At 41.1% G+C, this 27,698-nt stretch overlaps 1 protein-coding gene across 1 annotated transcript in view; it reads left to right on the forward strand.

The window, feature by feature from the left end:
• The window catches only part of nup35 (nucleoporin 35), a 59,155-nt gene extending 39,527 nt beyond the window's left edge, over positions 1 to 19,628 (forward strand). Inside the window, exons 8-9 of the mRNA XM_034186816.1 lie at positions 8,448 to 8,561; positions 19,412 to 19,628. Of these exons, the coding sequence (XP_034042707.1) occupies positions 8,448 to 8,561; positions 19,412 to 19,489 (192 nt within the window). The 3' untranslated portion in view covers positions 19,490 to 19,628. The remainder of the gene's footprint in view (positions 1 to 8,447; positions 8,562 to 19,411) is intronic.
• Positions 19,629 to 27,698: the final 8,070 nt, after the last annotated feature.

The following is a 27,698-nucleotide window of genomic DNA, read 5'->3' on the forward strand; positions in this document are numbered from 1 at the left end:
ATTTTAACATCCACACAGATGCTGAGAATGACAGCCTCAACACTGCATTTAATCTATTATTAGACTCAATTGGCTTTGCTCAAAATGTAAATGAGTCCACCCACCACTTTAATCATATCTTAGATCTTGTTCTGACTTATGGTATGGAAATTGAAGACTTAACAGTATTCCCTGAAAACTCCCTTCTGTCTGATCATTTCTTAATAACATTTACATTTACTGTGATGGACTACCCAGCAGTGGGGAATAAGTTTCATTACACTAGAAGTCTTTCAGAAAGCGCTGTAACTAGGTTTAAGGATATGATTACTTCTTTATGTTCTCTAATGCCATATACCAACACAGTGCAGAGTAGCTACCTAAACTCTGTAAGTGAGATAGAGTATCTCGTCAATAGTTTTACATCCTCATTGAAGACAACTTTGGATGCTGTAGCTCCTCTGAAAAAGAGAGCTTTAAATCAGAAGTGCCTGACTCTGTGGTATAACTCAGAAACTCGCAGCTTAAAGCAGATAACCCATAAGTTGGAGAGGAAATGGCATCTCACTAATTTAGAAGATCTTCACTTAGCCTGGAAAAAGAGTCTGTTGCTCTATAAAAACCCTCTGTAAAGCTAGGACATCCTACTACTCATCACTAATTGAAGAAAATAAGAACAACCCCAGGTTTCTTTTCAGCACTGTAGTCAGGCTGACAAAGAGTCAGAGCTCTATTGAGCCGAGTATTCCTTTAACTTTAACTAGTAATGACTTCATGACTTTCTTTGCTAATAAAATTTTAACTATTAGAGAAAAAATTACTCATAACCATCCCAAAGACGTATCGTTATCTTTGGCTGCTTTCAGTGATGCCGGTATTTGGTTAGACTCTTTCTCTCAGATTGTTCTGTCTGAGTTATTTTCATTAGTTACTTCATCCAAACCATCAACATGTCTATTAGACCCCATTCCTACCAGGCTGCTCAAGGAAGCCCTACCATTATTTAATGCTTTGATCTTAAATATGATCAATCTATCTTTATTAGTTGGCTATGTACCACAGGCTTTTAAGGTGGCAGTAATTAAACCATTACTTAAAAAGCCATCACTTGACCCAGCTATCTTAGCTAATTATAGACCAATCTCCAACCTTCCTTTTCTCTCAAAAATTCTTGAAAGGGTAGTTGTAAAACAGCTAACTGATCACCTGCAGAGGAATGGTCTATTTGAAGAGTTTCAGTCAGGTTTTAGAATTCATCATAGTACAGAAACAGCATTAGTGAAGGTTACAAATGATCTTCTTATGGCCTCAGACAGTGGACTCATCTCTGTGCTTGTTCTGTTAGACCTCAGTGCTGCTTTTGATACTGTTGACCATAAAATTTTATTACAGAGATTAGAGCATGCCATAGGTATTAAAGGCACTGCGCTGCGGTGGTTTGAATCATATTTATCTAATAGATTACAATTTGTTCATGTAAATGGGGAATCTTCTTCACAGACTAAGGTTAATTATGGAGTTCCACAAGGTTCTGTGCTAGGACCAATTTTATTCAGTTTATACATGCTTCCCTTAGGCAGTATTATTAGACGGCATTGCTTAAATTAAATTTTCATTGTTTTTCAGGCTCCTCTCCTCTGGAACCAGCTCCCAACTCAGATCAGGGAGACAGACACCCTCTCTACTTTTAAGATTAGGCTTAAAACTTTCCTTTTTGCTAAAGCTTATAGTTAGGGCTGGATCAGGTGACCCTGAACCATCCCTTAGTTATGCTGCTATAGACTTAGACTGCTGGGGGGTTCCCATGATGCACTGAGTGTTTCTTTCTGTTTTTGCTCTGTATGCACCACTCTGCATTTAATCATTAGTGATCGATCTCTGCTCCCCTCCACAGCATGTCTTTTTCCTGGTTCTCTCCCTCAGCCTCAACCAGTCCCAGCAGAAGACTGCCCCTCCCTGAGCCTGGTTCTGCTGGAGGTTTCTTCCTGTTAAAAGGGAGTTTTTCCTTCCCACTGTCGCCAAGTGCTTGCTCACAGGGGGTCGTTTTGACCGTTGGTATTTTTACGTAATTATTGTATGGCCTTGCCTTACAATATAAGGCGCCTTGGGGCAACTGTTTGTTGTGATTTGGCGCTGTATAAATAAAATTGATTGATTGAATTGATTGATAGCTGCATAAAGACACCTGTCCACCTCAAACAATCAGTAAGACTCCAACTACTAACATAAGAGCAAAGAGCTGTCCAAAGACACCACAGACAAAATTGTAGACCTCCACAAGGCTGGAAAGGGCTACGGGGCAACTGCCATGCAGCTTGGTGAAAAAAGATCAACTGTTGGAGCAAAGAAGCTAAACATGACTGTCAGTCTCCCTTGGACTGGGGCTCCATGCAAGATCCCACCTCGTGTGTATCAATGATCCTGAGAGGGGTGAGGAATCAGCTCAGAACTGCACAGGAGGAGCTGGCCAATGACCTGAAGAGAGCTGGCACCACTGTTTCTAAGGTTACTGTGGGTAATACACTAAGACCTCATGGGTTAAAATCATGCACGGCACGGAAGGTTCCCCTGCTTAAATCAGCACACGTCCAGGCCCGTCTTAAGTTTGTCCATGACCATTTGGATGAAAGTTATGTGGTCAGATGAGACCAAAATAGAACTTTTTGGTCTTAATTCCACTCGCCATGTTTGGAGGAAGAAGAATGCTGAGTACCATCCCAAAAACACCGTCCCTACTGTGAAGCATGGGGGTGGAAGCGTCATGCTTTGGGGGTGTTTTTCTGCACATGGGACAGGACGACTGCACTGTATTAAGGAGAGGATGACCTGGGACATGTATTGCAAGATTATGGGGAACAACCTCCTTCCCTCAGTTAGAGCATTGAAGATGGGTCGTGGATGGGTCTTCCAACATGACAATGACCCGAAGCACACAGCCAGGATAACCAAGGAGGGGCTCCGTAAGGACCATATCAAGGTTCTGGAGTGGCCTAGCCAGTCTACAGACTGATAAGGAATGGTTTGCACCATCTGTCATGTTGAGTTATCATGTTACAGGCCAACACACCACCTGTCACAGAATTCAAATCAAAATCAAATCAATTTTATTTATATAAAGATAGAGCTCTGACTCTTTGTCAGCCTGGCTACAGTGCTGAAACGAAACCTGGGGTTGTTCTTATTTTCTTCAATTAGTGATGAGTAGTAAGATGTCCTAGCTTTACGGAGGGCTTTTTTATAGAGCAACAGACTCTTTTTCCAGGCTAAGTGAAGATCTTCTAAATTAGTGAGACGCCATTTCCTCTCCAACTTAAGGGTTATCTGCTTTAAGCTGCGAGTTTGTGAGTTATACCACGGAGTCAGGCACTTCTGATTTAAAGCTCTCTTTTTCAGAGGAGCTACAGCATCCAAAGTTGTCTTCAATGAGGATGTAAAACTATTGACGAGATACTCTATCTCCCTTACAGAGTTTAGGTAGCTACTCTGCTCTGTGTTGGTATATGGCATTAGAGAACATAAAGAAGGAATCATATCCTTAAACCTAGTTACAGCGCTTTCTGAAAGACTTCTAGTGTAATGAAACTTATTCCCCACTGCTGGGTAGTCCATCAGAGTAAATGTAAATGTTACTAAGAAATGATCAGACAGAAGGGAGTTTTCAGGGAATACTGTTAAGTCTTCTATTTCCATACCATAAGTCAGAACAAGATCTAAGATATGATTAAAGTGGTGGGTGGACTCATTTACATTTTGAGCAAAGCCAATATCAATCAATCAACTCAACTTTTTTTTTATATAGCGCCAAATCACAACAAACAGTTGCCCCAAGGCGCTTTATATTGTAAGGCAAGGCCATACAATAATTATGAAAAACCCCAACGGTCAAAACGACCCCCTGTGAGCAAGCACTTGGCAACAGTGGGAAGGAAAAACTCCCTCTTAACAGGAAGAAACCTCCAGCAGAACCAGGCTCAGGGAGGGGCAGTCTTCTGCTGAGACTGGTTGGGGCTGAGGGAAAGAACCAGGAAAAAGACATGCTGTGGAGGGGGGCAGAGATCGATCACTAATGATTAAATGCGGAGTGATGCATACAGAGCAAAAAGAGAAAGAAACAGTGCATCATGGGAACCCCCCCACAGTCTACGTCTAAAGCAGCATAACCAAGGGATAGTCCAGGGTCACCCGATCCAGCCCTAACTATAAGCCTTAGCGAAAAGGAAAGTTTTAAGCCTAATCTTAAAAGTAGAGAGGGTATCTGTCTCCCTGATCTGAATTGGGAGCTGGTTCCACAGGAGAGGAGCCTGAAAGCTGAAGGCTCTGCCTCCCATTCTACTCTTACAAACCCTAGGAACTACAAGTAAGCCTGCAGTCTGAGAGCGAAGCGCTCTATTAGGGTGATATGGTACTACGAGGTCCCTAAGATAAGATGGGACCTGATTATTCAAAACCTTATAAGTAAGAAGAAGAATTTTAAATTCTATTCTAGAATTAACAGGAACCCAATGAAGAGAGGCCAACACGGGTGAGATACGCTCTCTCCTGCTAGTCCCCGTCAGTACTCTAGCTGCAGCATTTTGAATTAACTGAAGGCTTTTTAGGGAACTTTTAGGACAACCTGATAATAAAGAATTACAATAGTCCAGCCTAGAGGAAATAAATGCATGAATTAGTTTTTCAGCATCACTCTGAGACAAGACCTTTCTGATTTTAGAGATATTGCGTAAATGCAAAAAGGCAGTCCTACATATTTGTTTAATATGCGCTTTGAATGACATATCCTGATCAAAAATGACTCCAAGATTTCTCACAGTATTACTAGAGGTCAGGGAAATGCCATCCAGAGTAAAGATCTGGTTAGACACCATGCTTCTAAGATTTGTGGGGCCAAGTACAATAACTTCAGTTTTATCTGAGTTTAAAAGCAGGAAATTAGAGGTCATCCATGTCTTTATGTCTGTAAGACAATCCTGCAGTTTAGCTAATTGGTGTGTGTCCTCTGGCTTCATGGATAGATAAAGCTGGGTATCATCTGCGTAACAATGAAAATTTAAGCAATACCGTCTAATAATACTGCCTAAGGGAAGCATGTATAAAGTGAATAAAATTGGTCCTAGCACAGAACCTTGTGGAACTCCATAATTAACTTTAGTCTGTGAAGAAGATTCCCCATTTACATGAACAAACTGTAATCTATTAGACAAATATGATTCAAACCACCGCAGCGCAGTGCCTTTAATACCTATGACATGCTCTAATCTCTGTAATAAAATTTTATGGTCAACAGTATCAAAAGCAGCACTGAGGTCCAACAGAACAAGCACAGAGATAAGTCCACTGTCCGAAGCCATAAGAAGATCATTTGTAACCTTCACTAATGCTGTTTCTGTACTATGATGAATTCTAAAACCTGACTGAACCTCTTCAAATAGACCATTCCTCTGCAGGTGATCAGTTAGCTGTTTTACAACTACCCTCTCAAGAATCTTTGAGAGAAAAGGAAGGTTGGAGATTGGCCTATAATTAGCTAAAATAGCTGGGTCAAGTGATGGCTTTTTAAGTAATGGTTTAATTACTGCCACCTTAAAAGCCTGTGGTACATAGCCAACTAACAAAGATAAGTTGATCATATTTAAGATTGAAGCATTAAATAATGGTAGGACTTCCTTAAGCAGCCTGGCAGGAATGGGGTCTAATAAACATGTTGATGGTTTGGATGAAGTAACTAATGAAAATAACTCAGACAGAACAATCGGAGAGAAAGAGTCTAACCAAATACCGGCATCACTGAAAGCAGCCAAAGATAACGATACATCTTTGGGATGGTTATGAGTAATTTTTTCTCTAATAGTCAAAATTTTGTTAGCAAAGAAAGTCATGAAGTCATTACTAGTTAAAGTTAATGGAATACTCAGCTCAATAGAGCTCTGACTCTTTGTCAGCCTGGCTACAGTGCTGAAAAGAAACCTGAGGTTGTTCTTATTTTCTTCAATTAGTGATGAGTAGAAAGATGTCCTAGCTTCACGAAGGGCTTTCTTATAGAGCAACAAACTCTTTTTCCAGGCTAAGTGAAGATCTTCTAAATTAGTGAGACGCCATTTCCTCTCCAACTTACGGGTTATCTGCTTTAAGCTACGAGTTTGTGAGTTATACCACGGAGTCAGACACTTCTGATTTAAAGCTCTCTTTTTCAGAGGAGCTACAGCATCCAAAGTTGTCTTCAATGAGGATGTAAAACTATTGACGAGATACTCTAACTCTCTTACAGAGTTTAGGTAGCTACTCTGCTCTGTGTTGGTATATGACAATAGAGAACATAAAGAAGGAATCATATCCTTAAACCTAGTTACAGCGCTTTCTGAAAGACTTCTAGTGTAATGAAACTTATTCCCCACTGCAGGGTAGTCCATCAGGGTAAATGTAAATGTTATTAAAAAATGATCAGACAGAAGGGAGTTTTCAGGGAATACTGTTAAGTCTTCTATTTCCATACCATAAGTCAAAACAAGATCTAAGATATGATTAAAGTGGTGGGTGGACTCATTTACTTTTTGAGCAAAGCCAATAGAGTCTAATAATAGATTAAATGCAGTGTTGAGGCTGTCATTCTCAGCATCTGTGTGGATGTTAAAATCGCCCACTATAAGTATCTTATCTGAGCTAAGCACTAAGTCAGACAGAAGGTCTGAAAATTCACAGAGAAACTCACAGTAACGACCAGGTGGACGATAGATAATAACAAATAAAACTGTTTTTTGGGACTTCCAATTTGGATGGAAAAGACTAAGAGACAAGCTTTCAAATGAATTAAAGCTCTGTCTAGGTTTTTGATTAATTAATAAGCTGGAATGGAAGATTGCTGCTAATCCTCCGCCCCGGCCCGTACTACGAGCATTCTGACAGTTAGTGTGACTCGGGGGTGTTGACTCATTTAAACTAACATATTCATCCTGCTGTAACCAGGTTTCTGTTAGGCAGAATAAATCAATACGTTGATCAATTATTATATCATTTACCAACAGGGACTTAGAAGAGAGAGACCTAATGTTTAATAGACCACATTTAACTGTTTTAGTCTGTGGTGCAGTTGAAGGTGCTATATTATTTTTTCTTTTTGAATTTTTTTGCTTAAATAGATTTTTGCTGGTTATTGGTGGTCTGGAAGCAGGCACCGTCTCTACGGGGATGGGGTAATGAGGGGATGGCAGGGGGAGAGAAGCTGCAGAAAGGTGTATAAGACCACAGCTCTGCCTCCTGGTCCCAACGCTAGACAGTCACAGTTTGGAGGATCCAAGAAAATTGGCCAGATTTCTAGAAATGAGAGCTGCTCCATCTAAAGTGGGATGGATGCCGTCTCTCCTAACAAGACCAGGTTTTCCCCAGAAGCTTTGCCAATTATCAATGAAGCCCACCTCATTTTTTGGACACCACTCAGACAGCCAGCAATTCAAGGAGAACATGCGGCTAAACATGTCACTCCCGGTCCAATAGAGTCTAATAATAGATTAAATGCAGTGTTGAGGCTGTCATTCTCAGCATCTGTGTGGATGTTAAAATCGCCCACTATAATTATCTTATCTGAGCTAAGCACTAAGTCAGACAAAAGGTCTGAAAATTCACAGAGAAACTCACAGTAACGACCAGGAGGACGATAGATAATAACAAATAAAACTGGTTTTTGGGACTTCCAATTTGGATGGACAAGACTAAGAGTCAAGCTTTCAAATGAATTAAAGCTCTGTCTGGGTTTTTGATTAATTAATAAGCTGGAGTGGAAGATTGCTGCTAATCCTCCGCCTCGGCCCGTGCTACGAGCATTCTGACAGTTAGTGTGACTCGGGGGTGTTGACTCATTTAAACTTCATTCAATGGACATTGACTTTGTTTGACGACCAAACATTCAGCACAGTCAAAACTATTCCATTTATTTATTTCAACCAATAATTTGCATCATTTTCTTACTGAAATTGGAGCAACTTTAACTTTTGACCCCTGTACAAACTGAAATTGACCTTTGTCACCATTTTTGCCATTTTTATCCCAAAACTCCAGAACACTCCATCATAGATAGTCCAAACTATACCTGTTTTGGAATCGTTATGATCAGACAAATAATGTGATATAGTTTTCAACATGACTGGAGTATTTTTAAATTTTGACCCCTGTGTAATTTTTCTTTGACCCTGCCTGGTTACAGCTACCACCCTGGGATGGTTGTCATACATTTTTGTGTAGGCCATGATACACTGAGGCTGGATTCTAAGTGTCCTTTGGTCACCTTCAGTGGTACCAATCAGGTCAAAATTGATGACTAGCTCATGGACTACGAGCAGCAGTCACAGGGAAGTGTCACGTCACACACGTCAACAAGACAGACGTGTGTCTCTCTCTCTCTCCTGCAGGAGATGGACAGATGAGACTGTGGTAAAGACAAACTTGTCTCTTTCTCATGATGTTTCTTGTTTTCTCAGAGTGTGATGGAGGACACTGAGGTCCTCTCTCCTCCCTTCTCCTCCTCTATTCCTCACTCCTCCATCAGACCGCTCAGCAGCGCCGTCTACAGGACCTCCAGCACAGACTACCAGGTGACCTCTGACTTGAAACTCTTTGTACCCGGGAGGTCTAGAGTCATTCTGTGTTATGATGATGTGACTGTTAACTTTTTTAGACCAAGCAGAGGAAAAAAATATGGAATCACTCAATTCTGAGGAAAAAATGATGGAATCATGAAAAACAAAAGAACGCTCCAACACATCACTAGTATTTTGTTGCACCACCTCTGGCTTTTCTAACAGCTTGCAGTCTCTGAGGCATGGACTTAAAATAAAAAATGACGTAATGTTGCCAGATCAGCTTTGCAGGTTGGAGCCTTGTCATGGACCATTTTCTTCAACTTCCGCCAAAGATTTTCAATTGGATTAAGATCCGGACTATGTGTCTTTTTGCAAGGAATCTTTTCACAGTTTTTGCTCTATGGCAAGATGCATTATCATCTTGAAAAATGATTTCATCATCCCCAAACATCCTTTCAATTGATGGGATAAGAAAAGTGTCCAAAATATCAATGTAAACTTGTGCATTTATTGATGATGTAATGACAGCCATCTCCCCAGTGCCTTTACCTGACATGCAGCCCCATATTATCAATGACTGTGGAAATTTACATGTTCTCTTCAGGCAGTCATCTTTATAAATCTCATTGGAACGGCACCAAACAAAAGTTCCAGCATCATCACCTTGCCCAATGCAGATTCGAGATTCATCACTGAATATGACTTTCATCCACAGTTCACAATTGCTTTTCCTTATCAATCAATCAATCAACTTTTTTCTTGTATAGCGCCAAATCACAACAAACAGTTGCCCCAAGGCGCTCCACATTGCAAGGCAAGGCCATACAATAATTATGAAACACAGTCTACGTCTAAAGCAACATAACCAAGGGATGGTCCAGGGTCACCCGATCCAGCCCTAACTATAAGCCTTAGCGAAAAGGAAAGTTTTAAGCCTAATCTTAAAAGTAGAGAGGGTATCTGTCTCCCTGATCTGAATTGGGAGCTGGTTCCACAGGAGAGGAGCCTGAAAGCTGAAGGCTCTGCCTCCCATTCTACTCCTACAAACCCTAGGAACTACAAGTAAGCCCGCAGTCTGAGAGCGAAGCGCTCTAATGGGGTAATATGGTACTACGAGGTCCCTAAGATAAGATGGGACCTGATTATTCAAAACCTTATAAGTAAGAAGAAGAATTTTAAATTCTATTCTAGCATTAACAGGAAGCCAATGAAGGGAGGCCAACACGGGTGAGATATGCTCTCTCCTGCTAGTCCCCGTCAGTACTCTAGCTGCAGCATTCTGAACCAACTGAAGGCTTTTTAGGGAACTTTTAGGACAACCTGATAATAATGAATTACAATAGTCCAGCCTAGAGGAAATAAATGCATGAATTAGTTTTTCAGCATCACTCTGAGACAAGACCTTTCTGATTTTAGAGATATTGCGTAAATGCAAAAAGGCAGTCCTACATAGTTGTTTAATATGCGCTTTGAATGACATATCCTGATCAAAAATAACTCCAAGATTTCTCACAGTATTACTAGAGATCAGGGAAATGCCATCCAGAGTAACGATCTGGTTAGACACCATGCTTCTAAGATTTGTGGGGCCAAGTACAATAACTTCAGTTTTATCTGAGTTTAAAAGCAGGAAATTAGAGGTCATCCATGTCTTTATGTCTGTAAGACAATCCTGCAGTTTAGCTAATTGGTGCGTATCCTCTGGCTTCATGGATAGATAAAGCTGGGTATCATCTGCGTAACAATGAAAATTTAAGCAATACCGTCTAATAATACTGCCCAAGGGAAGCATGTATAAAGTGAATAAAATTGGTCCTAGCACAGAACCCTGTGGAACTCCATAATTAACTTTAGTCTGTGAAGAAGATTCCCCATTTACATGAACAAACTGTAATCTATTAGACAAATATGATTCAAACCACCGCAGCGCAATGCCTTTAATACCTATGACATGCTCTAATCTCTGTAATAAAATTTTATGGTCAACAGTATCAAAAGCAGCACTGAGGTCCAACAGAACAAGCACAGAGATAAGTCCACTGTCCGAAGCCATAAGAAGATCATTTGTAACCTTCACTAATGCTGTTACTGTACTATGATGAATTCTAAAACCTGACTGAAACTCTTCAAATAGACCATTCCTCTGCAGGTGATCAGTTAGCTGTTTTACAACTACCCTCTCAAGAATCTTTGAGAGAAAAGGAAGGTTGGAGATTGGCCTATAATTAGCTAAGATAGCTGGGTCAAGTGATGGCTTTTTAAGTAATGGTTTAATTACTGCCACCTTAAAGGCCTGTGGTACATAACCAACTAACAAAGATAGATTGATCATATTTAAGATTGAAGCATTAAATAATGGTAGGACTTCCTTGAGCAGCCTGGCAGGAATGGGGTCTAATAAGCATGTTGATGGTTTGGATGAAGTAACTAATGAAAATAACTCAGACAGAACAATCGGAGAGAAAGAGTCTAACCAAATACCGGCATCACTGAAAGCAGCCAAAGATAACGATACATCTTTGGGATGGTTATGAGTAATTTTTTCTCTAATAGTCAAAATTTTGTTAGCAAAGAAAGTCATGAAGTCATTACTAGTTAAAGTTAATGGAATACTCAGCTCAATAGAGCTCTGACTCTTTGTCAGCCTGGCTACAGTGCTGAAAAGAAACCTGGGGTTGTTCTTATTTTCTTCAATTAGTGATGAGTAGAAAGATGTCCTAGCTTCACGAAGGGCTTTCTTATAGAGCAACAAACTCTTTTTCCAGGCTAAGTGAAGATCTTCTAAATTAGTGAGACGCCATTTCCTCTCCAACTTACGGGTTATCAGCTTTAAGCTACGAGTTTGTGAGTTATACCACGGAGTCAGACACTTCTGATTTAAAGCTCTCTTTTTCAGAGGAGCTACAGCATCCAAAGTTGTCTTCAATGAGGATGTAAAACTATTGACAAGATACTCTAACTCCCTTACAGAGTTTAGGTAGCTACTCTGCTCTGTGTTGGTATATGACATTAGAGAACATAAAGAAGGAATCATATCCTTAAACCTAGTTACAGCGCTTTCTGAAAGACTTCTAGTGTAATGAAACTTATTCCCCACTGCAGGGTAGTCCATCAGGGTAAATGTAAATGTTATTAAAAAATGATCAGACAAAAGGGAGTTTTCAGGGAATACTGTTAAGTCTTCTATTTCCATACCATAAGTCAGAACAAGATCTAAAATATGATTAAAGTGGTGGGTGGACTCATTTACTTTTTGAGCAAAGCCGATAGAGTCTAATAATAGATTAAATGCAGTGTTGAGGCTGTCATTCTCAGCATCTGTGTGGATGTTAAAATCGCCCACTATAATTATCTTATCTGAGCTAAGCACTAAGTCAGACAAAAGGTCTGAAAATTCACAGAGAAACTCACAGTAACGACCAGGTGGACGATAGATAATAACAAATAAAACTGGTTTTTGGGACTTCCAATTTGGATGGACAAGACTAAGAGACAAGCTTTCAAATGAATTAAAGCTCTGTCTAGGTTTTTGATTAATTAATAAGCTGGAATGGAAGATTGCTGCTAATCCTCCGCCCCGGCCCATGCTACGAGCATTCTGACAGTTAGTGTGACTCGGGGGTGTTGACTCATTTAAACTAACATATTCATCCTGCTGTAACCAAGTTTCTGTTAGGCAGAATAAATCAATACGTTGATCAATTATTATATCATTTACCAACAGGGACTTAGAAGAAAGAGACCTAATGTTTAATAGACCACATTTAACTGTTTTAGTCTGTGGTGCAATTGAAGGTGCTATATTATTTTTTCTTTTTTAATTTTTATGCTTAAATAGATTTTTGCTAGTTATTGGTGGTCTGGGAGCAGGCACCGTCTCTACGGGGATGGGGTAATAGGGGGATGGCAGGGGGAGAGAAGCTGCAGAGAGGTGTATAAGACCACAGCTCTGCCTCCTGGTCCCAACGCTAGACAGTCACAGTTTGGAGGATCCCAAAAAATTGGCCAGATTTCTAGAAATGAGAGCTGCTCCCTCTAAAGTGGGATGGATGCCGTCTCTCCTAACAAGACCAGGTTTTCCCCAGAAGCTTTGCCAATTATCAATGAAGCCCACCTCATTTTTTGGACACCACTCAGACAGCCAGCAATTCAAGGAGAACATGCGGCTAAACATGTCACTCCCGGTCTGATTGGGGAGGGGCCCAGAGAAAACAACAGAGTCCGACATTGTTTTTGCAAAGTTACACACCGATTCAATGTTAATTTTAGTGACCTCCGATTGGCGTAACCGAGTGTCATTACTGCCGACGTGAATTACAATCTTACCAAATTTACGCTTAGCCTTAGCCAGCAATTTCAAATGTCCTTCGATGTCGCCTGCTCTGGCCCCCGGAAGACAATTGACAATGGTTGCTGGTGTCGCTAACTTCACATTTCTCAAAACAGAGTCGCCAATAACCAGAGTTTGATCCTCGGCGAGTGTATCGTCGAGTGGGGAAAAACGGTTAGAGATGTGAACGGGTTGACGGTGTACACGGGGCTTCTGTTTAGGGCTACGCTTCCTCCTCACAGTCACCCAGTCAGCCTGCCTTCCCGACTGCACGGGGTCTGCCAGGGGGGAACTAACGGCGGCTAAGCTACCTTGGTCCGCACCGACTACAGGGGCCTGGCTAGCTGTAGAATTTTCCACGGTGCGGAGCCGAGCCTCCAATTCGCCCAGCCTGGCCTCCAAAGCTACGAATAAGCTGCACTTATTACAAGTACCGTTACTGCTAAAAAAGGCCGAGGAATAACTAAACATTTCACACCCAGAGCAGAAAAGTACGGGAGAGACAGGAGAAGCCGCCATGCTAAAACGGCTAAGAGCTAGTAGCTACGCTAAGCTAGCGGATTCCCAAACAGGGAATCCGACACTAGACAGGCTGTGGAGCAGCACAGGCAATGCACGACAACAGTGCTAAAACAAAATAAAAATCCACTAGACAGGCTCTGGAGCAGCACAGGTAACGCACGACAACAGTGCTAAAACAAAATAAAAATCCACTGGACAGGCTGTGGAGCAGCACAGGTAACGCACGACAACAGTGCTAAAACAAAATAAAAATCCACTGGACAGGCTGTGGAGCAGCACAGGTAACGCACAACAACAGTGCTAAAAAATAAAATTAAAATAAAAATCCACTGGACAGGCTGTGGAGCAGCACAGGTAACGCACGACAACAGTGCTAAATCAAAATCCACTGGACAGGCTGTGGAGCAGCACAGGTAACGCACGACAACAGCGCTAAAAAATAAAATAAAAATCCACTGGACAGGCTGTGGAGCAGCACAGGTAACGCACGACAACAGCGCTAAAAAATAAAATCAAAATCCACTGGACAGGCTGTGGAGCAGCACAGGTAACACACGACAACAGTGCTAAAAAAAAAAAAAAAAAAAAATAATAATAATAATAAAATAAAAATCCACTGGACAGGCTGCGGAGCAGCACAGGTAACACACGACAACAGTGGTAAAAAATAAAATAAAAATCCACTAGACAGGCTGAGGAGCAGCACAGGTAACACACGACAACAGTGGTAAAAAATAAAATCAAAATCCACTGGACAGGCTGTGGAGCAGCACAGGTAACACACGACAACAGTGCTAAAAAAAATAAATAAAAAAATAATAATAATAATAAAATAAAAATCCACTGGACAGGCTGTGGAGCAGCACAGGTAACACACGACAACAGTGCTAAAAAAAATAAATAAAAAAATAATAATAATAATAAAATAAAAATCCACTGGACAGGCTGAGGAGCAGCACAGGTAACACACGACAACAGTGGTAAAAAATAAAATAAAAATCCACTAGACAGGCTGTGGAGCAGCACAGGTAACACACGACAACAGTGCTAAAAAAAAAAATAAAATAAAAATCAAAATCCACTGGACAGGCTGTGGAGCAGCGCAGGTAACACACGACAACAGTGCTAAAAAAATAAATAAAATAAAAATCAAAATCCACTGGACAGGCTGTGGAGCAGCACAGGTAACACACGACAACAGTGCTAAAAAAAAAAATAAAATAAAAATCAAAATCCACTGGACAGGCTGTGGAGCAGCGCAGGTAACACACGACAACAGTGCCAAAAAATAAAATAAAAAAATAATAATAATAATAAAATAAAAATCCACTGGACAGGCTGTGGAGCAGCACAGGTAACACACGACAACAGTGGTAAAAAATAAAATAAAAATCCACTAGACAGGCTGTGGAGCAGCACAGGTAACACACGACAACAGTGCTAAAAAAAAAAATAAAATCAAAATCCACTGGACAGGCTGTGGAGCAGCGCAGGTAACACACGACAACAGTGCCAAAAAATAAAATAAAAATCCACTGAACAGGCTGTGGAGCAGCGCAGGTAACACACGACAACAGTGCCAAAAAATAAAATAAAAATCCACTGAACAGGCTGTGGAGCAGCGCAGGTAACACACGACAACAGTGCTAAAAAATAAAATAAAAATCCACTGAACAGGCTGTGGAGCAGCGCAGGTAACACACGACAACAGTGCCAAAAAATAAAATAAAAATCCACTAGACAGGCTGTGGAGCAGCACAGGTAACGCACGACAACAGTGCTAAAAATAAAATAAAAATCCACTGGACAGGCTGTGGAGCAGCGCAGGTAACGCACGACAACAGTGCTAAAAATAAAATAAAAATCCACTGGACAGGCTGAGGAGCAGCACAGGTAACGCACGACAACAGTGGTAAAAAATAAAATAAAAATCCACTGGACAGGCTGAGGAGCAGCACAGGTAACACACGACAACAGTGGTAAAAAATAAAATAAAAATCCACTGGACAGGCTGAGGAGCAGCACAGGTAACACACGACAACAGTGGTAAAAAATAAAATAAAAATCCACTGGACAGGCTGAGGAGCAGCACAGGTAACACACGACAACAGTGCCAAAAAACAAAACAAAAATCCACTGAACAGGCTGTGGAGCAGCACAGGTAACACACGACAACAGTGCTAAAAAAAAAAAAAAAAATAATAATAATAATAATAAAATAAAAATCCACTGGACAGGCTGCGGAGCAGCACAGGTAACACACGACAACAGTGGTAAAAAATAAAATAAAAATCCACTAGACAGGCTGAGGAGCAGCACAGGTAACACACGACAACAGTGGTAAAAAATAAAATCAAAATCCACTGGACAGGCTGTGGAGCAGCACAGGTAACACACGACAACAGTGCTAAAAAAAATAAATAAAAAAATAATAATAATAATAAAATAAAAATCCACTGGACAGGCTGTGGAGCAGCACAGGTAACACACGACAACAGTGCTAAAAAAAATAAATAAAAAATAATAATAATAATAAAATAAAAATCCACTGGACAGGCTGAGGAGCAGCACAGGTAACACACGACAACAGTGGTAAAAAATAAAATAAAAATCCACTAGACAGGCTGTGGAGCAGCACAGGTAACACACGACAACAGTGCTAAAAAAAAAAATAAAATAAAAATCAAAATCCACTGGACAGGCTGTGGAGCAGCGCAGGTAACACACGACAACAGTGCTAAAAAAATAAATAAAATAAAAATCAAATCCACTGGACAGGCTGTGGAGCAGCACAGGTAACACACGACAACAGTGCTAAAAAAAAAAATAAAATAAAAATCAAAATCCACTGGACAGGCTGTGGAGCAGCGCAGGTAACACACGACAACAGTGCCAAAAAATAAAATAAAAAAATAATAATAATAATAAAATAAAAATCCACTGGACAGGCTGTGGAGCAGCACAGGTAACACACGACAACAGTGGTAAAAAATAAAATAAAAATCCACTAGACAGGCTGTGGAGCAGCACAGGTAACACACGACAACAGTGCTAAAAAAAAAAAATAAAATCAAAATCCACTGGACAGGCTGTGGAGCAGCGCAGGTAACACACGACAACAGTGCCAAAAAATAAAATAAAAATCCACTGAACAGGCTGTGGAGCAGCGCAGGTAACACACGACAACAGTGCCAAAAATAAAATAAAAATCCACTGAACAGGCTGTGGAGCAGCGCAGGTAACACACGACAACAGTGCTAAAAAATAAAATAAAAATCCACTGAACAGGCTGTGGAGCAGCGCAGGTAACACACGACAACAGTGCCAAAAAATAAAATAAAAATCCACTAGACAGGCTGTGGAGCAGCACAGGTAACGCACGACAACAGTGCTAAAAATAAAATAAAAATCCACTGGACAGGCTGAGGAGCAGCGCAGGTAACGCACGACAACAGTGCTAAAAATAAAATAAAAATCCACTGGACAGGCTGAGGAGCAGCACAGGTAACGCACGACAACAGTGGTAAAAAATAAAATAAAAATCCACTGGACAGGCTGAGGAGCAGCACAGGTAACACACGACAACAGTGCCAAAAAATAAAATAAAAATCCACTGAACAGGCTGTGGAGCAGCGCAGGTAACACACGACAACAGTGCTAAAAAATAAAATAAAAATCCACTGAACAGGCTGTGGAGCAGCGCAGGTAACACACGACAACAGTGCCAAAAAATAAAATAAAAATCCACTAGACAGGCTGTGGAGCAGCACAGGTAACGCACGACAACAGTGCTAAAAATAAAATAAAAATCCACTGGACAGGCTGAGGAGCAGCGCAGGTAACGCACGACAACAGTGCTAAAAATAAAATAAAAATCCACTGGACAGGCTGAGGAGCAGCACAGGTAACGCACGACAACAGTGGTAAAAAATAAAATAAAAATCCACTAGACAGGCTGTGGAGCAGCACAGGTAACGCACGACAACAGTGCTAAAAATAAAATAAAAATCCACTGGACAGGCTGAGGAGCAGCGCAGGTAACGCACGACAACAGTGCTAAAATAAAATAAAAATCCACTGGACAGGCTGAGGAGCAGCACAGGTAACGCACGACAACAGTGCTAAAAATAAAATAAAAATCCACTGGACAGGCTGAGGAGCAGCACAGGTAACGCACGACAACAGTGGTAAAAAATAAAATAAAAATCCACTGGACAGGCTGAGGAGCAGCACAGGTAACACACGACAACAGTGGTAAAAAATAAAATAAAAATCCACTGGACAGGCTGAGGAGCAGCACAGGTAACACACGACAACAGTGGTAAAAAATAAAATAAAAATCCACTGGACAGGCTGAGGAGCAGCACAGGTAACACACGACAACAGTGCCAAAAAACAAAACAAAAATCCACTGAACAGGCTGTGGAGCAGCGCAGGTAACACACGACAACAGTGGTAAAAATAAAATAAAAATCCACTGGACAGGCTGAGGAGCAGCACAGGTAACACATGACAACAGTGGTAAAATAAAATAAAAATCCACTGAACAGGCTGTGGAGCAGCACAGGTAACGCACGACAACAGTGGTAAAACAAAATAAAAATCCACTAGACAGGCTGTGGAGCAGCACAGGTAACGCACGACAACAGTGCTAAAATAAAATAAAAATCCACTGGACAGGCTGTGGAGCAGCACGACAACAGTGCTAAAAAATAAAACAAAAATAAAAACGAAAGCGTTAGCAAGCTAGTTAGCCTGCCAACGCTGATGAAGGCCAGCTGATAAAAGAGCTCCGTCGCGATGCTTCGACCATTAGAGGTCTTCCTTAGGCGTTGGAGCACGGTGAAAAAGTAAAAAAAAGTAAAAAAGTCTTGAAAAAGACTGTTAATTCAAAGAACTCAAACAGCTCAGTTCAAACAGCTAACAGATACAGCAGAACACCGCTGTGCTCCGGAACAGGAAGTCAACTCAACCCCCTTAGCCCATTGTAACCTTGTTTTTTTCTGTTTAGGTGTTAATGATGGCTTTCGTTTAGCTTTTCTGTATGTAAATCCCATTTCCTTTAGGTGGTTTCTTACAGTTCGGTCACAGACGTTGACTCCAGTTTCCTCCCATTCGTTCCTCATTTGTTTTGTTGTACATTTTTCGATTTTTGAGACATATTGCTTTAAGTTTTCTGTCTTGACGCTTTGATGTCTTCCTTGGTCTACCAGTATGTTTGCCTTTAACAACCTTCCCATGTTGTTTGTATTTGGTCCAGAGTTTAGACACAGCTGACTGTGAACAATCAACATCTTTTGCAACATTGCGTGATGATTTACCCTCTTAAGAGTTTGATAATCCTCTCCTTTGTTTCAATTGACATCTCTCGTGTTGGAGCCATGATTCATGTCAGTCCACTTGGTGCAACAGCTCTCCAAGGTGTGATCACTCCTTTATAGATGCAGACTAACGAGCAGATCTGAGACTGTGGAGGTTACGCCCCCTCTGTTGGAGAGACTGTGGAGGTTATGCCCCCTCTGTTGGAGAGACTGTGGAGGTTACGCCCCCTCTGTTGGAGAGAGCGTGGAGGTTACGCCCCCTGTGTTGGAGAGAGCGTGGAGGTTACGCCCCCTGTGTTGGAGAGAGCGTGGAGGTTACGCCCCCTGTGTTGGAGAGAGCGTGGCGGTTACGCCCCCTGTGTTGGAGAGAGCGTGGCGGTTACGCCCCCTGTGTTGGAGAGAGCGTGGCGGTTACGCCCCCTGTGTTGGAGAGAGCGTGGCGGTTACGCCCCCTGTGTTGGAGAGAGCGTGGCGGTTACGCCCCCTGTGTTGGAGAGAGCGTGGAGGTTATGCCCCCTATGTGGTAGAGCGTGTGGGGTTACTCCTCTTAATGTGAACTGTGCCTGAATAAGATGATTTCAAAAGTACTTCTCATAATCTTGATTTTGATGTTCCAAGTACTTGATCAGGTGTTTCTCATGTTTCTCGAGAATCAGTTGCTGACTTTAGAAATAAATGTCGTTCTTCAGGTGGTGACAGACAGACAGACACCAAGGAAGGATGACAGCTTTGTTTCTAAGGCGATGGAGTACATGTTTGGATGGTGACCCCTCACATTGCATCATGGGATATGTGCAGCCTTTACCAGACAGATAAATTATTCAGTGTTTCTGCTAACAAGGTCTATTCTTTATGTTTAAGGTTTTTATGTGTGCTAATAATGCAATAAAGTTTTCTCTTTTTTAAGTTCTCTGGTTTCAGTCAGTAATCCAGATCTTAAGTGGACCAGTGACAGGACAAATATGTGAGTTGGTGTTTAAAGCCCTCTTTTGAACAGGTTTGCTGCAGTGACATGGTCACCCGTGCACATCAGCACGGCGTGGTGGCCGAATGTTCCATCATGGACAGGACGCCCTGATGTCCCCATAGTCTGATGATTTAGTCACATCTTCGATTGTGGAAACGGCCCCAGCTTATGACCCTTTGCCATTTGTATTCACATGGGGATTATGAACAACAGTTTTGCACACTTGTATTCCAACACAGTGGATTTTTCATAGATAATAAAGTGTATATTGGACATGTGGATCAACTAGATATTACACCAATGATTATTTCAAAAGGAATAAAATAAAATATTGCACATTAGGTTATAGTTATAGTGGGTTTTGGCTGTGACGTTAGTCGGAGTTCATGGATGGCGTCAGTCTGATGAAGTGCAGCCGCTTCTGAGATTTTTTTTTTACAGCGGCTGCAGTGTTTGCAGACCAGCTCAGTTCAGATGACACATGAAGACCGAGGGACTTGGGGAGGGTGGTCTGTCCACAAAGGGGGTGATAAAAGCATCAGACTATGGAGGCATCACTTTAAGCCACCTTAACGTTCTCAACAACAGAATCGTAATATGAAATGCAATAACAGATGTACCAACATCACCAACCAAACCATCTCACAAACTACAAGTGATAAATACAGCTAATCTGGGAGGGAGGATCTACATGCATATGTTTTGTGGACTTTAAGAAGACCGTAGACAGTGTTGCTCACTGGCCTTTTGCTGAAGCTCCATTTGTCTGAGGCCTTCTCCAGCCACTGGAGACCTCAGCACCAAGAATCCCCTCAAAAAAAGATGCCCACAATTATTAAGTGACCATAAATGTAGCTAAATCATAATAATTGTAGTAACCACCATAATAACCACACCTAAACTATAACCAGAGCAGTACATCAAACATATAGATGACCTGGAAAATCCATGTAGGATACAAAATAGTATGCAGTGCATTTCTGTAGCGCTTTCATGGTCAAAGCACTTTCCAGTGATGCCATGTGCTGCCATGCATTCACTCCACTGCACAGCGTGAGCGACACACACGGTGGGCGATGGAAAAAATCAGTCTGTGATGATGAGGCATTTATTGTTCATGTCCACCTTTTAATATTTTGGATTCTTGTTCCAAATTTCTTTTAGGAAGCTTGTGATTTTAAGATGCTTCCTGGAAAATGTGTTAATTTTCTCTCGTTGAGGCTTGGCCTGTCATGAAGTGGAAATACAGATTAAAATGGACTTTTTTTTAGCATCAAATCATCTGAAGGTGCTACACACAAAGAAGGGTGAAGCAAGCAATTCAATTTTATTTTCATTGGTAAAGCACCAAATCACAGCAATACTGCCTTGAGACGCTTCACACGAATAAGGTCTAACCTCACCGACCCCGAGCAAGAACACAGGAGGCAGTGGGGAAAAAAAACTCTCTGGTGATAATGAGGAAGAAACCGCAGGCCTCGCTCTCACTGCCTCTGATGCTCTTACCGAGTCTGTGGGCTCGGTAAGCGCCGCAGCGCCCTGTCTGCTGTGCGGAGCTGCGGCTAACTCCAGCAACAGGTCCAGAGACTACGCTCGCTGTTTTGATGCAGAAAAATCCGCAGCGCCGTAGGGTTTCGGTAACTGCAGCCCCAGAGCTCTGTGGCCACCGAGAGAGGTTTGTATCTTTTTATTGACTTGATTCTCTGCGGGTCCCACATCCATACCCCACAACAGTAACACTGGAGGCACTGCGAGCGAGGGGTCAGAGGGGTGACCCACTGCTTAGGCCATTCGAACACAAGGTTTTTAAAGATTGGACAAGAATTTCTTAAGAAACAAAAAAAACAAAACAGTCCATCTTGGGTCTTTAACCTATTGGTGTCTGTGTCCAGCAGAGGTGGGACGAAGTCATCATCAAGTCACTTTCAAGTCATGAATCTGCAAGTCTCAAGTCATAATGACCACCAATTGTTTGCAAGCTGACTTGAGACTTGACTTGGGACTTGCAGATTCATGACTTGAAAGTGACTTGATGATGACTTTGTCCCACTTCTGGTGTCCAGTTCTGGTTAGGTCCCGAATATGTATAACTTCCACTCACTGATGCAACAGACAGGGCATCATGCAGGGCCAGCCTCCATGGAAGATCTCGTCAGTGCCTCGGTCAGAGAAAAAGAGCAGAAAGAGAAGTAACCACCTGAGGTTCACCAGCAGAAAATCAACAGGAAAGTAGAGAGAATTACAAAGGTGATCGCCATCAGAAATGAGCTTCACTAACAGATCCAGAATTTAGATGACGTGAGGCTGACGCCTGTTCTTTTCCTAATAATAGTTAAGGGTTCTTTGTCATATCATATATGCTTCCATGATGCGTGACATGATACGAAATTTGGTTTGAAAAGGTCCCAGGGATAAATAAGCTAAAGGAGCAAGAGCAAAATAAAATGAAATGCCACACTTGTAATGAGCAGCATGACAGAATTGTGCAAACAAAAAAAACAAACGGTTGTGCGAAGTTGTAGAAGTCCAGTCATTGTGCAAAAGGTCAAGGTGTTGTGCACCAAGTTATTGGCGGCACAATGGCTTAGTGGTTAGTATGGATGCCTCAGAGCGAGAGCTATAGTGCTCCACCAGAACTCAACAGCCTCTGGGAAGAAACTGTTTCTCAGTCTGGTGATTCAGGACCTCATGCTCCACAACCTCCTGCCTGAAGGGAGAGTAACAAACATCATGCTTGCTGGGTGAATGGGGTCTCTGGAGGCCTTTTTCCTGCATCTGTTTGTATAAATGTTCATGGATGGTGGGCAAGCTAGCTCCCACAATCCTCTGTGTGACATTCACAACCCTCTGCAGACCCTGCTTGTCCACTACAGAGCAGTTGCCATACCACACAGTGATGCAGGAGCACATAACACTCTCCACCATGCACCTGTACAAGGCCCTCAAACAGAAGTTGTTGATGAACGTCACACCCAGATACCTGAAGGTGTCAGCTGCTTCCATAGCTGCTCCACTGATATTTGGGGGGGGGGCTTAGGTGTCTGTTTCTCCTGAAGTTCTTCATGTTCAAGCAGATATGAATTAAACCAAGCTTCCAAGCTTTCTGTTTGCTGATCTGGCAACTGGGTGCTGGCAACTCCCGGACAGACTGCCTCCTCAGCGACTGGATTGAACAGTGCTCTTCTAAGTAATACAAGGTTGCAGTCGTTTATTTTATTTCTGCTATCTGTCTATCACTTCAGTTAGACAAGGGTTAGGGTCTTAGGAGTGGTGAGCTTTTTGTTCATGTTTAGCTTGCGCTAGCTTTTGCTCCATGTTCAGATTATCTTGGTGCACAGTTTACATTACACTTTGCATTAATCCTGTGCTATATTCACAGAAAGGGTGGCCCTCTTAGAGAGTCATGTCTGTACGTCAGAGCAACTTCTGAGTTCAGTGGAATTAGACAAAACGGGCACTCAAGACCAGCTTACTGTCGGTCCAGCTATTGTGTCTCTTAGCACTACCTTCGCTTTGCTGACAAAAGAAGGTGGCTTTTGAAATGTTAGGTGGAAGAACTGTAATGGCTCTGTAGCACCTGAGTCCACAGTCACCACTGTCAACTGTGATCCATTTTTCAGCTTTGTACCTGTCTGTTGATAGCCTTTCAAGCCCACGGGTGACTTCTACCACCATCTCCAGGCTGAAACATTGTGTGATAGTGATGGGGGATTCTGTCATCCACAAAGTTAGATTGCAGATGCCACCTGATATTCAGTGTATTCCTGTGGCCAGAGCACCCAACATTGCTTTTCATTTTAGGGTGCTGACGTTGCACAAGAATAGTCAGCCAAAGGAACATGACAATAGACATAGTCACATAGTTATTCCTGTTGGCGCCAGTGATATTAGGATGAGACAATCGGAGGTCACAAAAATGGGCATAGAGAGGAATTGTGACCTCGCTAGAAAGATGTTTCTGCATCAGTTAATAGTCTCTGGTCCCCTCCCCTCTCAGGGTAAAGCCAGGGGCCCGTATCTGCGAAGCAACTCAAAGCCCTCTCAGAGAGCTCCTAACTTAGCCTAAAATTTTCTGCCAAGGAATCCAAGCCTAAGAGCTTCAAGATACAGTAGTGTTCAGAATAATACAGTAGTAGTGCTATGTGACTAAAAAGATTAATCCAGGTTTTGAGTATATTTCTTATTGTTACATGGGAAACAAGGTACCAGTAGATTCAGTAGATTCTCACAAATCCAACAAGACCAAGCATTCATGATATGCACACTCTTAAGGTTATGAAATTGGGCTATTAGTAAAAAAAAAAAATTTAGAAAAGGGGGTGTTCACAATAATAGTAGTGTGGTATTCAGTCAGTGAGTTTGTCAGTTTTGTGGAACAAACAGGTGTGAATCAGGTGTCCCCTATTTAAGGATGAAGCCAGCACCTGTTGAACATGCTTTTCTCTTTGAAAGCCTGAGGAAAATGGGACGTTCAAGACGTTGTTCAGAAGAACAGCGTAGTTTGATTAATAGTCCGGCAGCTAAGGGACAAATTTTACGGGAATCATGCACTTTTATACAAAAGCGCCAAAACTTTATCAGAGGTACTTTATAGTGTCCTGAAGTATATAAGATCAGGAGACATTGAATCCATAAACGTGATTCTTAGACTACGGGCATTTATTATATCCTTTGATCATATTGTATGAAAAACAGAAAAAGGGAAATTTCACACTTTTATAGTGTGTTAAGAAATTTGTTCTAGTAGTCTATGATGACTTTTTCACCTTTTTTCAGCATCATTATATGCAAATATTGCCGTTTTGTGCTTGTCCCACACCCAGACTTTTGATCTTCAATGATAAAAATGAATGGTAAAGAAACGTTTTTTCTAATGTTTTAAAATATCTCTGAATAAAATCTCAGTAAAATAATCAAAACATAATTGCGGTATTCAGTGTCATACAACTGTTGTGATTTTTTCAAACAAAATGTAGTTGTCCCACACTATTGCCATAATTTCCACCACAACACTGTAATGTCCCTAAACAGTTTGTATGAAAGATTGTTTGGGTAGTTTCTATGGAGATAAACAGTGACATCAGAGCACATGTATATAGCGCCAAATCACAACAAACAGTTGCCCCAAGGCGCTTTATATTGTAAGGCAATGGTGTGGTGGAAATTACATTTACAAGGCCAATAGTGCCCGTAGTTAAAGAATCACTCCTACACTCTAAAAACGTAAGAGAATAACTTTAAGAGAATAACCATTTTCAGCCTTCTACAGCATATAATTCATGACAAACTCTTATCCAAATGTCTTTTTAAGTTCATAATATAAACTTGAACGTTATGAAAAATGTATTAAGGCTAAGTAGGGATGCTTCGAATGTACTTCAGTGTGCTTACACTCTTAGAAAAAGTGTTAATCTAGGGAAAGTGAGTAAATATTGTCTAACTCATTGTGAATATCAATATACCTATGCAATATAGCTGTTTGCGAGCATAGGGCAAAGGAAAGATGCTACTCATGTACTCTAACATATTTACACTCTAAAATAACAGCAGTGTTTGAACGGAAAGAAGTGCTTTTTTATTAATTACAAGAAATCAATTTTGTTTTTATGGCCATAACCATTATTATTATTATTGCTGCTGTTATCATTATTATTATTTTATGTTATTGGTATTAAGACGATTATCACCATATTTTTAACTGAAAACATTGTAAATACCTGGTTGGCAAACTTCCTAGATATGCACAAATGTTTCATGAATATTTTTAATGAACTACTCTCTACATCTTTCATGCTAGGAAGATCACAGTGACCTCATTTTATGTCTCAGAGGTAGAGGCCTGTTAAAGATCCCTACAGGCCTGAAATGAGTCCTGTACCTCTTTCCATTTTGAAACATACCACCCTGCTAATGTATAAGGATGTACGACGACGTATGACGCCGCACGACGGACAATACATGATCACATAAGCTCAGTATAGCTTTGCACTAGTTGCAGTAGCCGTTCTCTACAGTTTAACAATGTCCAATCTTGATCACTGGCCCCCTGCATAATAACCATATGATCGTAATGTCATATGAGTAGCAAAATATACACTGTATTATAACCATGCAAGCACCCTTTTAAAAAAGCAGGATACAGGGCTAAAATCAAATGTCTCCCGCTTTGACATGACTTAATATAACCTAAAGAGTCCCTGGACAACGTTTGGCGCTTTTGTAAAAATGCACGATTCTATCCCTTAACTGCTGGACTATGAAATGGGTGTTTCAACAAGACAATGACCCCAAGCACACTAGTAAATGAGCAGAACCAACAAAGTTCCAAACTGCCTCGCAGATGTGAAGAAATCATGAAAAACTGTGGTTATACAACTAAATACTATAGTGATTCACAGGATTGTTAAAAAAGCAGTTTGAACATAATAGTTTTGAGTTTGTAGTGTCAACAGCAGATGCTACTACAACCCCTGGCAAAAATTATGGAATCACCGGCCTCGGAGGATGTTCATTCAGTTGTTTAATTTTGTAGAAAAAAAGCAGATCACAGACATGACACAAAACTAAAGTCATTTCAAATGGCAACTTTCTGGCTTTAAGAAACACTATAAGAAATCAAGAAAAAAAATTGTGGCAGTCAGTAACGGTTACTTTTTTAGACCAAGCAGAGGGAAAAAAAATATGGAATCACTCAATTCTGAGGAAAAAATTATGGAATCACCCTGTAAATTTTCATCCCCAAAACTAACACCTACATCAAATCAGATCTGCTCGTTAGTCTGCATCTAAAAAGGAGTGATCGCACCTTGGAGAGCTGTTGCACCAAGTGGACTGACATGAATCATTGCTCCAACACAAGAGATGTCAATTGAAACAAAGGAGAGGATTATCAAACTGTCAGCTGTGTCTAAACTCTGGACCAAATACAAACAACATGGGAAGGTTGTTAAAGGCAAACATACTGGTAGACCAAGGAAGACATCAAAGCATCAACACAGAAAACTTAAAGCAATATGTCTCAAAAATCTAAAATGCACAACAAAACAAATGAGGAACGAATGGGAGGAAACTGGAGTCAACGTCTGTGACCGAACTGTAAGAAACCGCCTAAAGGAAATGGGATTTACATACAGAAAAGCTAAACGAAAGGCATCATTAACACCTAAACAGAAAAAAACAAGGTTACAATGGGCTAAGGAAAAGCATCGTGGACTGTGGATGAAAGTCATATTCAGTGATGAATCTCGAATCTGCATTGGGCAAGGTGATGATGCTGGAACTTTTGTTTGGTGCCGTTCCAATGAGATTTATAAAGATGACTGCCTGAAGAGAACATGTAAATTTCCACAGTCATTGATGATATGGGGCTGCATGTCAGGTAAAGGCACTGGGGAGATGGCTGTCATTACATCATCAATAAATGCACAAGTTTACATTGATATTTTGGACACTTTTCTTATCCCATCAATTGAAAGGATGTTTGGGGATGATGAAATCATTTTTCAAGATGATAATGCATCTTGCCATAGAGCAAAAACTGTGAAAACATTCCTTGCAAAAAGACACATAGGGTCAATGTCATGGCCTGCAAATAGTCCGGATCTTAATCCAATTGAAAATCTTTGGTGGAAGTTGAAGAAAATGGTCCATGACAAGGCTCCAACCTGCAAAGCTGATCTGGCAACAGCAATCAGAGAAAGTTGGAGCCAGATTGATGAAGAGTACTGTTTGTCACTCATTAAGTCCGTGCCTCAGAGACTGCAAGCTGTTAGAAAAGCCAGAGGTGGTGCAACAAAATACTAGTGATGTGTTGGAGCGTTCTTTTGTTTTTCATGATTCCATCATTTTTTCCTCAGAATTGAGTGATTCCATATTTTTTTCCTCTGCTTGGTCTAAAAAAGTAACCGTTACTGACTGCCACAATTTTTTTCTTGATTCCTTATAGTGTTTCTTAAAGCCAGAAAGTTGCCATTTGAAATGACTTTAGTTTTGTGTCATGTCTGTGATCT

This window comes from Thalassophryne amazonica, chromosome 14 (genome assembly GCF_902500255.1).
Source record: "Thalassophryne amazonica chromosome 14, fThaAma1.1, whole genome shotgun sequence".
Taxonomy (NCBI): Eukaryota; Metazoa; Chordata; class Actinopteri; order Batrachoidiformes; family Batrachoididae; genus Thalassophryne; species Thalassophryne amazonica.